We start from the raw sequence: 20,375 nt of genomic DNA, 5'->3' as shown, positions 1-20,375 counted from the left end.
TTCAACTTAGTCTTCAACAAAGTACTTAGAGTACACTTCTGACTTCAGGTTTAGACAATTCTTCGAGTCTTGTGCTTTACTGTAGATACATAAATGGAATTGTAAATAAGGATACAGATCTCTGCACATGGTTATGAGGTTGTTTAGGGTTTTTTGTAAGGATGAAAAGGAGAGAGCATATAAGTCTCTGGTAAGACCCCAACTAGAGTATGGTTCCAGTGTATGGGACCCTAACCAGGATTTCTTCATTCGAGAACTGGAAAACATCGAACGAAGAGCAGCTCTATTGGTTCTGGATGGTTTACGAAAAAAATAATAGCGTTACGAAAATGTTACAAAGTTTGGGCTGGGAATACTTGAGAGAAAGGAGACGAGCTGCTCCACTAAGTGGAGTTTTCCGTGTTGTTAGTAGAGAGATGACGTGGAATGACATTAATAGAATAATACGTATAAGTGGTGTTTTTAGAAGTAGAACATATCACAATTTGAAGATAAAGTTCGAATTTAAGAGTACAAATTGGGGTAAATATTAGTTTATAGGAGTTAGGGATTGGAATAACTTACCAAGGGAGATGTTCAATAAATTTCCAAATTTTTTGCAATAAGTGACTAGGAAAACCAAAGGTAGAGAATTTTTCAGCTGGGCTAAATGCAGATCCGTTGTGATTTATTTATTTATTTATTTATTTATTTATTTATTTATTTATTTATTTATTTATTTATTTATTTATTTATTTATTTATTGAGGCAAGAACTCTAAATTGACAAAGATTTTCTATTTTTTAAATAAGTAATGTTGAATAATAAATTTATAAGCTAGCAGAAAAAGAGAAATATATGGAGAGAAAAGAGAGGAAAGGCGACTTCATTGAGATGTGTTCCAGATTTTAAATTCCTAAGTATTTAAACAGAAATAAATACATGTGTTTACACTTTTCTAAATATCTGAGGGTGATTTGATAAAACCTGATCATGTTCTTTCAAGAACAAAACACGCAATTCTATTTTAATTGAGTTGTTTCTTTTTCATGAGTAATACTGTAACCATGTGTTTTCATTTTTTGCAGGTTGATTATACATTTATTACTCAAAATTATTATTTAAAAAATTCTCTTCATTGAACATTGAGTGAGATCCCTAGTAGTCCTCTGTAGAAAACATTTGGTGTAAAAAGGCCGCTATTTACTTTTCATCCTTCACGTAAGGCTCTTGACGCTGTGCCAGAGTAATTAATCCATAACATCAGTTTTACATCGGACACTTTCAACTCTTATCTTTATGGAGGATGAGTTATCTCCTATCTGTCACCACAAGCGCTAACTCCTTGTCTAAATGACATAGGCGGATATTGCAAACCTCTCACACAAATCTAAACGGTAAATAAGCAAATAATTGTTCAAGATAGATAACCATTTCTTTGAAACGAGCGTAGGATGGCACGAGCATCGTAGGTGCATTCCTTAATATGTTAAAAGTCCTTACCTGAGTCGGTGCGACGTAAAGCAAATTCTAAAAAATAAAAAAATATAAAGTTGTCTATTGTAATTCACATTTTACGACTTGAGCGTAAACAAACGTTATAAATATTCTACTCTAATAAAATATGCGATTTCATGATGATATATTACACTTTACAAACTCTTACAAGTAAATTAAGAGAGAAAAATCACCAACTGAAAGAACTAGGACGAATAACTTGCATGGAATTAAGCCTGAAGGTGCTAGTGTTCGATGACCGTGTGCAGGATTACAGTGAACCTTAGGAGGTATTTTCACCACATAAACACAGTCATTAAAACTGAGAGGACTTTTTCCCTTACAACCTGACTTTTCACGCCGTTTACTGTCTTAACACATCGTCTGCCGTCCACCTCACAGCTTGGTCGAAGCGTCTACCCTTTCTGGTCTGTACACCTCGGAAACATCAACTCTATACAGAATAACGTCATCCGGAAATAGCCGTATATGAGATTAAAGTTCTTTACCCATACAATTTATAAATATATTCGTATATAAGAAAACATAAAGATCCAATATTACTGACCTATGGGACTCTTAATCACTATAGGATCATGTAACACTTCACATACTCTAAATCTCTATATTCTAGAAATATAGCCATCCATTCAAACACACATTTGCCTAGCCCAGTAGCCCTGATTTTCGTCAGTAGACTCCCCTAATCTATCATATGAAAATCCTTGAACAGGTAATATTTTGATACTGTCCATTTCACATTCTAAATCTAAAATATCTGCTATATCTTGCAGGAATCCTATGTGTGAATCTCACTTTCTAATCTCGAATTGCCTTCTAACAAACCAGTTATTAATTTCGCAAATTTATCTTGCATAATCAGAAATGATTCCCAGGTATTCATGGCAGCAGGCTTCAAGTTGAATGACATGTAATTATCCGTTTTATGATCATCATTCTCTTTGTACACTATGGCTACTATAGCAAATCTCCATTCATTTATTTTAGTCCCTCATGAGAACAGTAATGAAATAAGCACTTCACGTATGGTATTATAACACAACCCATTGTATTTAGAATGTCCCCGGAGATTTTATAGGGGCTGCCTGGCCGAGGCGGTAAAGACGTGCTCGGTTCGCCCGGAAGGATGTCGGTTCGAATCCCCGTCAGGAAGTCGTAAAATTTAAGAAACGAGAATTCCACTTCCGGAGGTGCATATGGCCCTGAGGTTCACTCAGCCTACACCAAAAATGAGTACCAGGTTAATTCCTGGGGGCAAAGGCGGCCGGGCGTAGAGCTAACCATTCTACCCCATCACATGCCGCGGTTAACAATGGTGGAAGCCTTTACCTTCCACTCCTCCAAGGGCCTTCATGGCCTGTACGGAGGTGTCTTTGTCTTTTGCCAGAAATTTTATCATTTCCATCTGCTTTTCTAGCTGTTAAACTTTGTATCCTTTTGTAAATATGTTTATTATCATAGGTAAATATCAATAATGCGTTAGTAATAGTCACCTGGACGTGATCCTTCCGTCCAACTAACTTAACGTTCTGATGACTACTGTAAGTACAGGATTTTTTCCTTCTGTAAATCCTGACATACACGCTCATCTTTTTTATTAATAATTCCTGAAATGCTCTTTCTAGAACCTCTTTCTGCCTTAAAGCACCTACAAATACGCTTCCATTTGTCATTAAAATTCATATGACTGTCAATAATGCTTGCCATCACGTTATCCTTAGCTGAAGCTTTTGTTATATACAATTTCCCAGTAATATTCTTCAGTCTCTCCTGAATTCTACAATCATTACTCTTTTACAATCTGCGCCTTCTTCTTAATATATCTATTACTCTATTATAATATAGTGGGTATTTACCAATCCTTATATTGGTGTATATCTGTTTTCACACTCCTCAGCACACTCTTCAACAAATGTTTTACGTCCCTTCGATAGGCTGGTTACATTTTTAATTTACCATTTTGCACCAATGATGATTACATATTTAAAACACCCTCATGAGACTCCCTGGTAAAATATGTGGCACTTCAAAATATTCCTGTTTTTACAACCTTTCTGTCGCAACAGAACAGATCATATAGTTTTATCAGCACAACGTCTAGAATATAGTTCCCTTCAGCTGGATACAACACTTTCAGATTAAGCCTTTCTTCCCAGATTAGCCTATTTATTTTCTGTTGGTCATTATTTCGGTCAACTGTATTACCTTCCCAGTTAACATTTGGTAATATGAGATCATCCGCTCCAATCACGTGCTTTCTGTGACATTCCCCACCTAGCTGAATATTTTATCAAGTAATTCCACATTGGCGTCTACCCTTTCAGGTCTGTACACCCCGGAAAATCAACTTGTCTATTATCCTTGGAGATGGGTCTTACACCTACAATCGCATGTTTCTCATCCCTAACTTTTTCGCAGCTTACAAATTCTAGCTCTACCTTTTACGGACACTCCCCCTTCTACCGAATGTATTCTGCTTCTACGACAACATGTATGCATTCATAATATCACTTCTTAGCCACGCTTCAACTCCTGTTACAGTATCTGGTAATATCGAAACCACGTAAGTTGACTTGGATGCTTGGTGAGTGTTTTTAACTACAAGGATATCGAAGAGAATATTTAGTGGATGCTGCGTGAGTATTTTTAACTACAAGGATATCGAAGAGAATATTAAGGAAACCGCTATTTTCCCTTCTGAGATCCAAAACTCTCAACTGACACAGTAAGCACACTTACCACATCAGTTTTAGCCTAGTAAAACAGTAAAAATTCCATTCCATTAAAACATACCATTAAAAATATTTACCTCCCCGATCGCCCTCCAGTCAGTATGCCATGGATAACTTCTTCCTTTTTTACCATTTTTCTCTACGACGCACTCTTATGGCAACGATATTATAGAAAAGGGCTATGAGTTGGAAAGAAGCAACCGTGGCCTTGAATAAGGTACAGCACCATTAGGTGTCTGTGGGAAACAACGGAAAACCATATTCTGGGCTCGCAACAGTGTGATTTGAAACGACTACCTTCCGAATGCAAGCTGCCAGCTACATGACCCAAACTACAATCTCTGTTTCCTTAAACTACTCCCGCACTGCCATAACCAGATCCCAGATATCCCCAACTATGTTTGCCTTCCTTCACTGTTGGTACCAACGCGAAAATCTACCACCCTCTCATTACCCTAATCGTCCTCATCATCATCTTCTACCTTACTCGACTTCTGTCCTAACCTAATCCCTGGACAACACTCCAGCCTGGCTCCATTTTCTTCACACAATTTTTCCACGCACCAAGCAATAGAGTACCTCGTGACCTGAGCCCTGAGCCTCAATTCCACCCAATTAATTAATTAGAAACCCTCCACTCCTGGTTTCCCACATCTTTCCAGACGGCTGCAGAACCTACTTCCTCGTCCCACTTTTCTGTCTCTTACGAACCTGTTTCAGTTCCCTCTTCCTATCCAATACACTACGTTCCACTTTCCTACCTTCTTTGTAATACTTCAGTTTCCCCATCTTCTCTCCGCTGTTCTGCCAGCAGCCACTCATAACGATTCCTCGTCGATACCTCTCCCGAACTATTTCCTTGACTAGACCCTTCAATCCGCAATTATCTTCCCCTTAAAACATCGGCCCAGTTATCTCCAAAAGTGCTCTAGTTGGGATGAGTAGTTTTTCCTACTGAGTCCCTCAACTAAAGCGCTGGTATTGTTACCCGGAATTCGTTGAACGGAAATCCCAAGAGCCCAGAGTTTCAAGTGGTAATAGGTTAGAATACATACTTATCTGGCTAATAGTACGTGGGGCCTAGCCCCCTCTACAGTTATCTAAGGCAGCATTGATCATGAACAGTTTCCAGACTTCCGTCAGGTCTGTTGTTGGTACTGAGGAAATTTTATGACCGCATGCTTTTGCTGTAGCCAACCCTCCATGAGATCTGAAAGGTCGGAGAACAGACGCTCTTGTATCTGACCCTAAATTTGGGTGTTGAGCTCTCCGATGGGCTCCAGAGGCATTTCCTCGTCTGAGGGATCATCGCCCTCCCAAGAAAGCTCCTCCACGCAGAACTGTTGGCCCTCATAAGGTGTGAGGCTATTTCCCACCGCCCAACACTTCGCGTTGAGTCGCTTGCTGTATGCTTCTCTATGTAATCTGTAGAGGGCTCACCCGGCCAGACACGAAGTTTTGCGAGTTGGATATAATTTTGGGAATATAATAGACCGTATCCCTAATATTTATGTGTATCTCACTGCAGGACCACTGTGCGGGCTAGAAGATATTTGCTACTCGCCTAAATAAATGTGCATTTTAACCTGTCATTGCTTATAAAATACGGAGTCTCCGAACATGCTTTTGCTCATAGGTGAGTTAGTTGTACCTTTACAAAGAGATGGTACAGTGAGTTTTATCGGTTGGCGGACAGGCGCGCCCAGCTTATCTGTCTCCCATTGACTCATCACTTCCCGCTCCGCGCCATAGGAACAAGGATAGCACTTCGCTCACTTTAATCCGTGCATGACATGAGGTAGCAATTAAAATTAAGCAAATAAGAATTAAGAAAATACTGTAAGCTCGTACCTTATGACAGGAGATGTTGGAAATGTTCTTCTCCTGCATCCATACATTTCTAGCATCGTCTTAGGAAATTCCGTTTCACACCCATAAGTTCGTCTTCCGTAATTGAGGCCATTTCTCTCCGGATATGTTCTTTCAGTTCGTCCAGCGTGTGAGGGTTTCTTGCACACACATTATTTTTTATCATTTCTTGTAAGCCCGCCAAGCTGAGCTCTTCGAAGGCCGGATTCTTGTCCAAGTCGTCTTAGGGATTATGTTCTAATATTTCTGCGATTTCATTTACTTTTTCGTCGTTAGGTACACGTTTTTTAACACTTCCCTTTTTATCGAGTAAGGAACCAGGTTTTCTCAATTTAGTTACGAGTTTTCGGACGGTCTCTCTATGTGGAGGGCGTATACCTGGAAATTGTGTTACAAATAGCGTAGCAACTTCCTTGCAAGACTCTGTTTTTACATAATTATCGTACATAAATACCATATCTACTACCGTGTACACATATGGAGACATTATGAGAATTATACCCCGAAGTAACACTTCACAACTGGAGAACAGCTGCAGGGACAGATCAACACTTAATACACGTTCTAAGCACGGGCCTGAACTGCGAAGTGCGGGCATTCCCGTGCTGTCGCTGCGCTGTGTAGGAAAGTGATGAGTCAACGGCAAGCAGATTGGTTGGGCGCTCCTGCCAGCCAACCCATGAGAGAAACTCACTGTAGAATCGGCCTTACGTTTCGGTAAGCGGGTAAAAAATTCATATATTTCTGCTCCGATTGAAATTCATTCTCTTTGTTATTATTCTAAAAATACTGATTTTTATTTTCAGATCTTTTCCCGTTTGTGCTTTGCAGTGCGGCATGGACTCAAGCAAGATGCGTTTCGTTTACTCCAACAATGGACACAACAGGGTGAAACTTCTGGTAAGTTATCTGTATACTGTAGAGTAAGTGATTCTCAACATGAACAGCTCTTTTCAGACATACCCTCGGTAGAGGTGAGATGCATGCATCTTTTGACAACATACCAGATTTCCTGCCGTTCTTAAATCTCTGGGAGTACCGAGAATTGAACCCCGGCCCTTGAGGATGGCATCTAACGGTGTAACCGTTACGCTTCGGAGGCCGACCTTTCTTTCAAGACAACTAAGGATCTAGACCAGCGTTAGAGATGTGTCGTTCCTGACTGAACTGCTCCTAAAGAACTGCTTCTCGGGATGAGTAACTCTTCAAGAAAGGACTAGCTACGGACGCTTGCATGCGACATGAGCGGGACATGGTGGAACTGGAGTAGGAGTAAGACTAATCAGAAAAGAAGGTTGGCCAGTGATTAGTGAAATGCAAATTTACTTGTATAGATTCATTGTATTATGTGATACCAGTTGCGAAACTATAAAACTTGGCGTATATTTATGTAAGTGTCGACATAATATTTTACATTTTCGTGTCGGGAGACTAGCTATGGAGGTGTAGTTCTTTTAATCCCAACCGACCAATGAGAGGCTTGTATGCGATTTGAGCGGGACGTGATGGGACTAGGAGTATGAGTTGGAGTAAGACTAACCAGAGGGTAGGCCCGGGACTCATCTACAGGAGTGCGTGGAGAGAACTTTCTAGTGAAATGTAAATTTACTTGTGCAGATTGATTGCAATACGAAACACCAGTAGGGATACCATAAAACTTGGCCAAAATTTATGGAAGTATCGACACAATTTTTTGCATTTTTGTGATTATGTAAAGTACTCAAAGCTAAAATAGGCCTAATTCAAACGCATGTTATGCGATATGTAGGGGGTTTGGAATCATTGCCCAAATTTCATAATCAAAATATTAATAACATTGAATCACCGAAGCTCATTGCTATCCCCTTTAAAACAATATGATCGTTAATTTTTAAAGGTACATTCGGCTGCTGTGGTGTAAGTATAACATACCCACGTGATGGTTACGGGCCATTGTCAGCAGCCCCGCCGCCTGGAACTCTTGCGAGCAAAGTTACTCAGGGAGCAGAGTAGGAACTAAAAGAACTGCTCCCAAAAACTATTCTTTTCAGGGACTGAGCAGTTCTGACACCAGTCCTTCCGGTGAACTACTCTTACCCATCTCTAACCAGCGTTGTAAAAATCGACTGCTGGTGGCTCTCTTTTGCCACAAGCCTGCGCCCTTAACTTTTCGTGCCCTGAACTGGGAGGCCAGTGCTCTCACCACAACAGTGAGAGGATGTGGACACTCTGTGAATAATGGTTCAGCTTCACACACTAAAGAGAATATGAGTTTCTTTCTATTGTTGCTATAATAATTATCATAATAATAATAATAATAAATCGTCGCCATAAGACGTATCTGTGATGGTGAGACCTAATGCAAATTGTAAAATAATAATAATAAACCGAGCGAGTTGGCCTGCGGTTAGGTTCGCGTAGCTGTCAGGTTGTATTCATTAGATGGTGGGTTCGAATGCCACAGTCGGCAGCCCTGAGGATGGTTTTCCGTGGTTCCTAATTTTCAAACCAGATAAATTCTGGGCCTGTGCACTTTTGGTGGCAAGTTCTGGAAATCTTTGTTTCGAGGCGATGTATTTGTTCATTCTCCATTTTAGTTCATTATACAGTAAGTATGTAGAGGTACTTGATCATTTCGCTTGTCCATATCTGCTGTATCCTAGTGCGGCCTGCTGAAGTGGGTTGAAGTGGACCCTTAACTAAGAGATAATATAAATTCCAAAAGTAAATATTAAAAAAAGTACCTGGACAACGTATGGAGCAATTTCATGTAAAGACACCTAACCTGAATTACTTATAAGGAATTCTGCTGAACAGCACGGGTAGACTAGTTATTATTATTGTTATTTAAATGCCGCATATTCTTAAGTATATCATATACTAGCTTTCGTCTTTTAGGCTATCTCCTTATTCTATGACTGCAATTGATAAAAAAAATCGTTTGGGAGTGTGTGACATAGTAATGTTGCTGCGAACATAAACTGTACCAGCTGCACTGCTATGCTTTTGTTGCGTCATCTGCTCTGAAATTTCACGCTTGCCCTGTGTACGATCTGGCGGCATTTGAGTTGATCTAGACAAGTATATGATATTGTGTTACAGATAGTGAGAAGGAGCTGTTACTATTGTTGGCGGCCGAACACGATGCAGACCTGATGTCCAAACTACTAGAAGGAAATGGCTTAGCGCGGTATTCCTCATATCACTTGGAAGGAGCTCTCCAAGTAGCAACTCAACATTCCAACCTTCAAGGAGTGCGGGCGATCAAGCAAAGGTAACAATTATTTAGTCGTTCATTTTGGGAATTATTCAAGGACCTAGTGTCATCTTTCTGTATACAGAAATGTGAGAAAATCTGGTTTTCTGTAAAACCTACTTTAGAGTCAAAGAACTGACGGAAATATTACCCCCCCCCCCACCATGGCACTACAGCCCTTGAAGGGCCTTGGGCTGCCAAGCGATCTCTGCTCAGCCCGAAGGCCTGCAGATTACGAGGTGTCGTATGGTCAGTATGACGAATCCCCTCGGCCGTTATTCTTGGCTTTCTAGACCGAGGCCGCTATCTCATCGTCAGATAGCTCCTCAATTCTAATCACGTAGGCTGAGTGGACCTCGAACCAGCCCTCAGGTCTAGGTAAAAATCCCTGACCTGGCCGGGAATCGAACCTGGGGCCGATGGAAACATTAACCTTACCTAACTAATCTGTAAATGTAGATACAGCCCATTCGGGATATCGGCTTGTCAGTTTAATTTTTACCCATCGTTATTGCCTGCCGATAATGCAGTGTCATATGGTTAGCTTGATGACATCCTCAGTGGTACTGCTTGGACTTTGGGGCGTGGTCCGCTGCCTCTCGTATCAAACAGATCCTCAGTTGGTGTCACAGACACTTCGTACCACTGTGGCCGTAGTTCGAATCCCATTCGATGTAAATGAAATGAAAATTCACATCCCTATGGTTCGGATTCTTCGTATACCTGGAGATCTCGTGGCTGTGGTTACGATAGCAACAGTCACGTAAAACTACAAGATTGCTCGCTTTGCTCTCATCCCACAGGTTGAGTAAACTCGGTTCTAACCCTCAGTCCAGAAGTAACATGCATGGTCAGGAATCGAACCAGGGGCTCCAGGTAACAGGCAGATGCGCTACTCCAGACCGCTAGGCCTATTTTAAGGGTCCCAAGGTGCACATTTATTTCCTACTTGCTCTACTCCTTTTACAATTTCCTACTCCCCCGAAAAGCTAGCATAATTTTGCATAGACTATAATAATCTGAAAGAAGTAAACTTTCTAATGGCGAGGAATTACTGAAATCGATTGAGAGGTTTCCGAGATTACCATCCAATACTCTAACTCGTGACATAAAGAGTGAAGCGGAATGCTGTACCGCGATTATACGGAACAGCAGAGAATGATATTCGCAAGGCTTATGTGAAGAGCAGGGCATCCGTGGTTCAGGCGGCAGTGCGCCGGTCTCTTACCGCTGGGTTCCATGATATAAATTCTGGTCACTCCATGTGAGATTTGTGCTGCACAAAGCGGCGGTGGGACAGGTTTTTCTCCGGTACTCCGGCTTTCCCTGTCATCTTTCATTCCAGAAACACTCTCCAATATTATTTCATTTTATCTGTCAGTCATTAATCATTGCCCCAGAGGAGAACGACAGGCTTCGGCAGCCGGCACAGTTCCTGTCCTCGCCGCTAGATGGGGATTCATTCTGTTTCTGACCCGGTTAAAATTGGAAACAGGCAGAGGACTTTCATTTTTTACATGAAGAGCATTTTTCTTTTTTCGGATATATTGTACGTACTGTGATGGTACGTTGTAACACACAATAGTTATAAGGTAAGAACACGTGGCTTGCTCCTATATGCCGTGAGTCACTCTAGACACAATCAGTCAATCACTACTGATCTGCATTCAGGGCAGTCGCCCAGTCGCAGATTCCCTATCTGTTGTTTTCCTAGCCTTTTCTTAAATTATTGCAAAGAAATTGGAAATTTATTGAACATCGCCCTTGGCAATTTATTCCAATCCCTAACTTCCCTTCCTATAAACGAATATTTGCCCCACTTTGTCCACTTCAATGACAACTTTTGTTCATATTGTGATCTTTTCTACTTTTAAAGACACCACTCAAACTTATTTGTCTACTGATGTCATTCCACGCCATCTCTCCACTGCCAGCTCGGAACATCCCACTTAGTCGAGCAGCACGTCTCCTTTCTCCCAAGTCTTCCCTGCCCAAACTTTGCAACATATTTGTAACGCTACTCTTTTGTTGCAAATCGCCCAGAACAAATCGAGCTGCTTTCCTTTGGATTTTTTTCCAGTTCTTGAATCAAGGAATCCTGGTGAGGGTTCGATATACTGGAACACAAGAGTAAGCGTCCTTTTGTTACAAACCTGGACGAAAGTGATAGTAGTAGAACGAATCTCGAGCCCACGAACTGGTTATGTATGATGTTTACAAACACTTGTTGTGTATCACAGACGCAGTCACCAATGCCATGGTTGATGTTCACCTGTGTGAAGTGTTTACGAATGTGTTTGCTAACACCCACCATACGTGGGACGTAAAGCAAAACGGAAAACATTGACTTTTGTCTTTTTGAACAAACCCACTGAATTCTATTATTATTAACTATATCGAAAGCACAGATTACCAATTTAAAATGGAACAGACTTTCACAATACACCGTACAATAACTACCGGTAACATAGTATAATGGACTAAAATAGGTTATTTAGGTATGCCAGGACACTTCTTACTTTTCTTAACTTTTCACTCGGGCCTGCACTGTCATTAAATCGAAAATTCAGAAATGTATAAATAGGTAAGTAAGAAGCGCACAGACGCCATTGTTTTGCTAAACGGCGCAGTTTCAACAATACTCCTCTTTAGTGATGGGAATATCGAAAGTTTTAAACTATCGGTAAACTGCCGATTGTGACGCGTGACCATCGAATGAAAACATTCGATAGTTTTCATTTGGTTTTGAAATCGGTTATAAATTAGTAATACATGTTTTGTACTGTGGTAGTACTAGTCACTAGTAAAAAGTAATTTGCTAGTATTACCGAAATGTGGATTGTTGTATTATACTGCCGATTTTTATAGCGTGTTTCTTTTGTTGGTAGTGATTTAAGTGGACATATTGAGACTAGTAACAAACGTTACACAATGTTCCATTGAAGCGATTGGAAACTGAAATACCTACGTTGGTCTATAAAATAAGTTAAATATCCCGATTAAAGTAATTGTGGTTATTATTTTTCATGTTATATAAAATGCACTTTTGTGTCTCTAACCACAAGTTAATGAATGCAGGGTCGTCTGTTCATAAAATAACAAATGCTAGCTAATTTCAGACGAAGGTTAGGTTTACACCTTATTGTAATGACACCACATATTAAAGAATGTGAATACAGCAAACTAAACTAAATGAAAAGACAACATATTTTCCTAGGACCAAGTAATAGTGCATATATTAATTTTAAAAAAATTCCATTCATTTAAGGTTAATGTTCAATCATTGTTAGTATATGGAAAATATTTATAAAAACTATAACATGATTATATATTGATAAAGTGCACAATAATAAAATTGCATTTATCATTATACAACTTTGAGCCAGATATCTATTCATTTATAATCAATGACTCTGACTTCACTCCATAACGAAAAAGGAGGCCGATTTCAGCGCTGACTAGTGGAAACAATTGGAATTTACGATCCGAATGCAAACAGAAATAATCGGTTGTGACGGTAGTTGACGACTATCCAATAATTCGGTAGTTTTCATTCGATAGTCCCGTCACTCCTCTCTGACCAATACTTGTGCCATAATAATGTATAGTGGAAAGTAATCCTTTCGTCATTAGTGGCGTCAAACCATTGATCATCATAAACCTTTTGAATATAGTCTGGATTAGATAAACACGGGTTTGCGGTTCTGCAGTTCCTAGAATTCGTCAGTCAGAAGACACGAGAAAACGTCTAGTGCACCCCCTCCCCCCCGAAGTAGTTAATACATAATGGGCTTTAAGGTTCTTAACTTGGGAGCGTGGGTTGACGACCACGAGATCCTCAGCTGAGTTCTGGCATTGCTTCCACTTACTTGTGCCAGGCTCCTCGCTTTTATCTATCATATTGGACCTCCCTTGGTCAACTCTTGTTCTTTTCCCACCCCAGTGCTATTAGGTTTCCGACAGCTAGGGAGTCTTTCATTTTCACGCCCTTCGTGGCCCTTGTCTTTCTTAATTTTTCCCAAGTGTCGGATCCCTTCCATTGTTTTCTCTGATTAGTGTTGTATAGAGGATGGTTACCTAGTTGTAGGTCCACTTCCTCTTAAAACAGTAATCATTACCATCGCCACTAATACATAATACAGTGTCAAAGCATGCGGAATTTTCGAAATGTAGCGTTAGGCCCCCCAGTTTTGTATTCCACGTAGGACTGGAGATCCGTGGTTACGATCAGAATTTCAATAGTCAATTAAAACTGCAAGATTGTCTTTCAATTGAAATGAGAAATTATAGCTCATATTTTAATTTGCCTATCAAATAGATTTTGAGAGCCCAAGCAAAGTCATTTCCAAACAGGCTTTGAAGGAGTGGAAGGAGAAGCTTCTAATATCCATAACCTCAGCACTTGAACGCCCGGTCGCCTTTGCCCCCAGGAGTTAACCTGCTACTCATTTTTGGTGTAGGCTGAATTAACCTTAAGGCCATGCGCACCTCCGGAAGTGGAAATCTCGATTCTTACATTTTTCGACTTTCTGATGGGAAATCGAATCCACGTTCTTCCGGGTGAACCAAGCACGCCTTTACCTCCTCGGCTAGGCAGCCCCTCCAAATGTCTTTGACGCAAGGATTATCCTGATACTCATTTTGGTGTAGCCTGAATGTAGACTTTTCCAGAAGTGGAAATCTAGTTTCTAAATTTTTCTACTACCTGGAGCGGAATCAAACCCACGTCCTTTCGGGTAAACGAAACATGTCTTATCCACTTCAGCTAGCTAGACACTTCAAAACCGAATTGACTCAATGGTACGTCGTAGTTCCACGTACTGTACTCCGGTAGTGTGACGAGAAGTCGCGTGCATGCGGGGTAAGCGGTCTGCTGCGCAAGTGCCGAACTCAAGTCTCAAGGCCTGACAATAAACATAGGTTCCGTCCGCGGTGATTCTTGGGAACTGAAGTGCTGTTCTGAAGTTTCAAAGTTGTAGTACATTGTGCTTTTGTTACACATTTACTGTAAGTGCTGGATAATGAACAGTTTGTCCGACTCATTGGCTGAATGGTCAGCATTGAGGCCTTCGGTTCAGAGGGTCCAGGGTTCGATTCCCGGCCGGGTCGGGGATTTTAATCGGCTCTGATGAATTCTTCTGACCCGGGGACTGCATGTTTGTGTTTGTCCCAACACTTTCCTTCTCATATTCAGACAACTTACGACACTACCAACCACCACAGAAACATGCAATAGTGATTACATCCCTCCATATAGGGTTAGCGTCAGGAAGGGCATCCAGTCGTAAATAAGGGCCAAATGCACATGTGCGACGCAGTTCGCATCCGCGACCCACAGGTGTGGGAAAAGGGGTAGAAAAAGAAGAAGAAGAAGACTGCATAATGAACAGTTTGATAATGAATACACATCTGTTTCAGAGAGCTCGTACTGTCTATGACGACTAATGTTTGTGGGTTAGTGTAGTGTCTGTTACTCGTGCCGTACCTACAAGCTGCCGCGACTTCTCGTCAAACGCAGATAGTAAGTACTGACGAAAAACAATGTTACTTAATTGCGGTGACCGGACAACCGATGTATTCGGCCGTTTGCACATGGATTGTGAAGTGAATCTAAAATTCGTTTTCCACCTAATACCAGCTACTGATACAAGGGCTCATTTTGTTAATTTCCTAGCTGTGTTTGAATGCGTTATCTCTGCTAAGAATTAAAATCACTCCCGCTTTTCTCTTCATACAGGGTACTGGAAAGCGGAGTGCCCGTCAACTGGACAGCGGCTATGGCGCTAGCTGCAAGGAGTGGGAGCAGTGCTATTCTAGCTGAACTTCTTGAACCACCTTTTGCTGATCTGGAGGCTCAGGATGTCACTGATGAAGGGAGGAGCCGAACAGCTTTGCTATGGGCTGTCTCAAACGGACACGTAGACAGTGTTCGGCTGCTGCTGGAAGCTGGTGCTGATCCTAATGTTGTCACGGACCTCGAACAATCTGCAGTTCACTTGGCATGTGAACGAGGTCATTCCGAGGTACTTCGTCTTCTACTAGCCGCTGAAACAAATTTTCGCCTAGATGCTAAAGATTCGTCAGGTCAAACTCCACTGCTACTGGCAATGCAGTCCAAATGTGTGGAGTGTGTTGAGCTTTTGTTGGAACGCGAGCAGTACAAATTAGATGAACAATCAGTGCCTTTCTTAATGGACCAAGTGAAGATGATAGTGAAGGAAGACCGCGTGGATATGTTGGAAACTCTTCTACCTCTGCATCATTCCTCCTGGGGCCATGATCCGTATATTGACAAACTCTTTGCTTATGCAATACACCACCAATCTGAAAAATGCTTACAATTTTTATTACGAAATGGGGCGAACCTTGCCATTCCATACACTAACAACGGAGAAATCAGACACGTGACACGTTCCAGTACAAATATCAAAGCAATATTTAGGAAGTTTCCTAACAGTGAGGAACTATTGAGGGAAGTTTTCGATGACTCCGTGACGGTGTATCAGGAGCATGTTGAAATCGACTTCCAAGTGCTCTGTCCAGAAAATGAGGATAAGATGAAAGTAACGTCGTTACTCCTGGGACACAGTGAGAGGACGGAGATTCTTCAACATCCACTCCTGTCAACATTAGTTCATCTTCAATGGCAGCGTCTGAAGTATTTCGCCTGGTACCAGCTGTTTTCTTATTTGATCTACATGGCGGCAATGGCTACTTACGTGTGTCTTCCCGATAATTATTATGTCAGCACATATGTCTCTCACGCAACCTGGGTGCTTGCAGTACATGTATTAGTGTTTGCACTCCCAAATATATTTCCAGGGATACCTTGGAAAAGTAGACTCACAAATCTTACAATGATAGTGATTCCTCCCGTAACGACAATGGTGATGGCTATTCTACCATATAACGTGGACTGGGCGAGTATCGCTATTCTCTTCACTTGGCTCACATTGCCGTTCTACGCGTACATAATTCCCAGACTTAATCGTCAGATAGCAATGTTCCAGCTTGTGACGAAGGATATGTTAAAACATGGAATATTGTTCTTTTATACACTTCTAGGATTTTCTTTGACGTTCTTTGTACTGTATAAAGATGAAGAGGACAGTCACTTCAAGGACTTTGGGCAAGCATTTATGTTCACTTCTGTGGTGTTCCTGCAAGGAGGGTTGGAAACTTCTCCCGCTTTCAACCAGCGTGACAATTCTAACAGCACAGACAATTCCAGCAACACAGCAAGTAGCGGCGGAGAGCTAAACCTCAACAGAGTGAAACACGCCCTTGCGGATATGCGCTTCTCGGGAATTATTGCTACTTTGTTGTTCGTTTTTGTTTGCATCCTTGCACTGATGAATATGTTGATAGCTCTGGCGGTGAAGGACAGTAAAGAAATGGAACATTTTTCAACAATTATCCATCAGAAGCACAGAGCAGACTGGTTATACGAATGGAACACAGTGCTCAAACATGTCAGATCTCCTAATCGTATTACGATCAAAACAATCAAACCAGGCGATGTTCCAGAGGAGTTGTACGATAGACTGAGACAAGTTCAGACAACAACGAATAAGTCTCGAGATAAAGTTAAACGCCCACACTCGGGATCTTTCATTCTTCATTATCTGGAGGCCGTTAAACGTGTTGGCAGTAGTTCAACGTCAAAATCGTTCCTAGGAATGGGGTAATCAGCACAAGTTACCATCTGATCAAGAGCAAGATAGCGTCATCCCTTGCCATGAAATGTCTCGAGTTCTACGAGAAATTTGTTAGGAAGGAAGCCACACTTTCCAGAGTCCACTCACAGGTGGAGGTCACGATGTCTGCATCACCGATTTTGTTCAAACTTTGTAGGTTAGTAGTACTACATCACAAAAACACACTGGCAAAGTAGTAGCCTGCAACTTTCAACATTTTTCGAAAAAAGAGCAATTTTGAAAATGTCGGTAAAAGTTACGAGAGGTTTAGTAAGCCAGGTACCATCAAGCGAGACACTGTGGTGCGGTGGTCCAATGTTTAAGATTCGCCGCTTCAGTTATGAACGTGGCGTGTTCGAGTCACGCTCGTATCAACTTGCTTTTCTTTACTGACATTTCCTGGTCCCCTGTTTCCTCGTGTTTCGAATGAGAGCAGCAGTTAGTCACTGTCTGACCGCGTTCATTTGTGAGGCACGTTTTTGGTTGCTTAACAGTATTTATATTTGTTCCAAATACTGAAGCTATCAGGACTCCAGCCGTCCATTTTATACACTGTCTGAACTACATATCTGCTGATATGTTAGAGTCCAGTATCTTTGATGGAGAGACGTGAAGCCTAGATATGTTATGTGAACAAATTGTGGGTGGCGACTAGTTGATTATAGCTTATTTCCGTTATCTGTATATAGTATTGATCTCTGGATTCACGTGTCAACAACATCTTTATGACAAAGGTGACGTACATCGTCTAGAGATTACAATAACAAGTTAGTCATGTGTTACGTTCGAGGATACATTGTGACACAGTTAAGAAATGTACTGTAACATGTTAGGTTGGATTGTTATTGAAACTAGCCTCTTATCTTATTGATGATTTATATAAGCCTTCTTATAAACCAACAGGGAGTGAAGTAATTACAATGTATTTAGTAAAGAAGTTATGCTTAGAACTCAAATGGTTGGACTGTTGCGATCCAACCTTCGACTACTGGGGCTGGTATACATAACTTATGTAACGGTTGTGTGCGATTTAACCAGGCGTGCTCATCATAAGTTCGATCGGCATTGAGATCTCGCATGTTGAATTACGTTGAAGCGAAAGTGCTACGCAAAGTGCAAACGAGTTCCCGGGAGAGCAAGCAACTAATAAACAGTTGAAAGAGGCCACGGCTTACGTCGAGCACAGTCTTCTTCTTAATCTGTTTATCCTCCAGGGTTGTTTATCCCTCGGACTCAGCGAGGGATTCCACCTCTAGCACCTCAAGGGCAGTGTCCTGGAGCTTCAGATTTTGGGTCGGGGATACAACTGGGAAGGAGGATGAGTACCTCACCCAGGCTGCCTCACCTGCTACGCTGAACAGGGGGTGGCATGGGGAGGAGGTCAAATGAGTAGAGGTGGGTTCGATTACCACCTCAGCCATCTTGTAAGTGGTTTTCCGTGGTTTTCCTCTTCACCTCCAGGCAAATGCCGAGACGGTACCTAACTTAAAGCCACGGCCGCTTCCTTCCCTCTTCCTTGTCTATCCCTTCCAATCTTCTCATCCCCCCGGAAGGCCCCTGTTCAGTATAGCAGGTGAGGCCGCCTGGGCGAGGTACTGGTCATCCTCCCCAGTTGTATCCCCGACCCAGAGTCTGAAGCTCCAGGACAATGCCCTTGAGGCGGTAGAGGTGGGATCCCCCGCTGAGTCCGAGGGAAAAACCTACCCTGGAGGGTAAACAGATTAAGAAAGAAAGAAAGAAAGAAAGAAAGAAAGAAAGAAAGAAAGAAGAAAATGTATAATAGATAAAGAATAAGATCAGGAAATGTCAGGAAAAAAAAAACGAGTAGATACGAGCGTGACTCGAAGTCGCCACCTTCACAACTGAAGAGGAGAACCTTACCCACCCGACCACCGTGCCACAGTCTCCCGCTGGATGATACCTGGTATGCTAAACCTTACTTACTTACTTACTCACTTACGTCCTCTTCATGGATTAGGCTAATAGCCTGCTCCGACCTCAGATTTCATTCCATCTCTTCATAGGACGACCAATATCTCTTCTTCCTGTAGGATGGTATTCCAGGGCAAGTTTTGGGATTCTGTCGTTATCCATCCTCAGAACGTGTTTTTTCCAATTTATCCTGTTTTGGAATATTCTTTCATTCACTGAGTATATATTTAATTGTTGTCTTATCTCTTCATTTCGTATTTTATCTTTTTTTGGGAGTATCCTTTCACTGATGTTAGGAATCTCATTTCAGATGATTGTATTTTATTCCTATAGCTTGTTTTATCCACCCATGCCTCACTTCCATATAGCAAAGTTGGTACAGTCGTAGTCTTATAGAATTGAAGTTGAGTATCTTCTCTTACTATCCCTTTCAGTATTCGGCGAATTGTCCCACACTTATATTGAAATCGAAGAAGCTTCTTCTTCACCTCGTCATCATCATTAAAAGATATTTCACAACCAAGGTACTTAAAATTTGAGACTTGTTCTACTGGTTGATTGTCCAATACTATCTTCGCTCTGATAGGATATATTCCTTGCCATGCCATAACTTTGGTTTTCAATCTGGATAGCTGAAGATTATAACTTTTACAAATGGTGTTTAACTGATGTATTGATTTCTGGAGTTTATCTTCATCATCCTGCAGGATAAATTGATCATCTGCAAAGAGCATAGTATTTATGTATGTGTTTGTGTTCAATTTTATTCCAGAGTGCACAATTCGTTTCCAATTTCTGATTCATCTATATATATATTGAATAGTGTTGGAGAGAGGCTGCATCCCTGACGTACACCTTGATTAATTAATATTTCTTCCGTTAGTTTGTATCCTAGATCTAAGACAATTCTCGTCCTTCTGTATATACTTTGGATAACTTGAATAAAAATTTTAGGGTATCCATTTTCTGACTTTATATTCCATAACTGTTCTCTATCTACCTTATCAAAAGCCTTTTCATAGTCGACAAAAGCGACATAAGTATTCAAGTTAAATTCTCTTTTCTTCTCCAGTATCTGTTTGAGGCTAAATCTGTACAGGATCTGCCTTTCCTAAATCCACATTGTTCTTCCAATAAGAGATTGTGTGCAATGATTTTAAGTCTATTCTTTATTATTTTAGCATATATTTTATAGCCAACATTTAATAAACTTATTCCTCGATAGTTACTGCAAAAACTTCTTTTTCCTTTCTTGAAAAGTGACATTATTTTAGCTTTACTCCATTCTTCGGGTATATTTCTTCTTTTCCAACAAAGATTAATGAAATACCTGGCATGTTAAACCTCTCGTAACTTTTTCGACATTTTCAAAATAGCTTGTTTTAAAAAAGAAATTGAGAGTTGTGCGCTACT

General features: G+C 41.0%; 1 protein-coding gene across 2 annotated transcripts in view; it reads left to right on the top strand.

The window, feature by feature from the left end:
* Positions 1-18,279, top strand: part of LOC136875788 (transient receptor potential channel pyrexia) — a 28,014-nt gene extending 9,735 nt beyond the window's left edge. The window contains exons 1-4 of one of the 2 annotated variants that reach the window (XM_067149387.2): positions 6,373-6,815; positions 6,905-6,998; positions 9,180-9,351; positions 15,071-18,279. In XM_067149387.2, coding sequence (XP_067005488.2) covers positions 9,233-9,351; positions 15,071-17,021 — 2,070 coding nt within the window. In that variant the 5' untranslated portion in view covers positions 6,373-6,815; positions 6,905-6,998; positions 9,180-9,232 and the 3' untranslated portion in view covers positions 17,022-18,279. Of the gene's footprint in view, positions 1-6,372; positions 6,816-6,904; positions 6,999-9,179; positions 9,352-15,070 lie in introns of those variants that run through there. The other variant, XM_068228134.1, reaches the window with a different exon arrangement.
* Positions 18,280-20,375: the final 2,096 nt, after the last annotated feature.

The sequence above is a fragment of the Anabrus simplex genome, chromosome 6 (assembly GCF_040414725.1).
Source record: "Anabrus simplex isolate iqAnaSimp1 chromosome 6, ASM4041472v1, whole genome shotgun sequence".
NCBI lineage: Eukaryota > Metazoa > Arthropoda > Insecta > Orthoptera > Tettigoniidae > Anabrus > Anabrus simplex.
The sequence above is the reverse complement of the archived record's forward strand: the minus strand, read 5'-3'. Positions and strand labels throughout refer to the sequence as shown.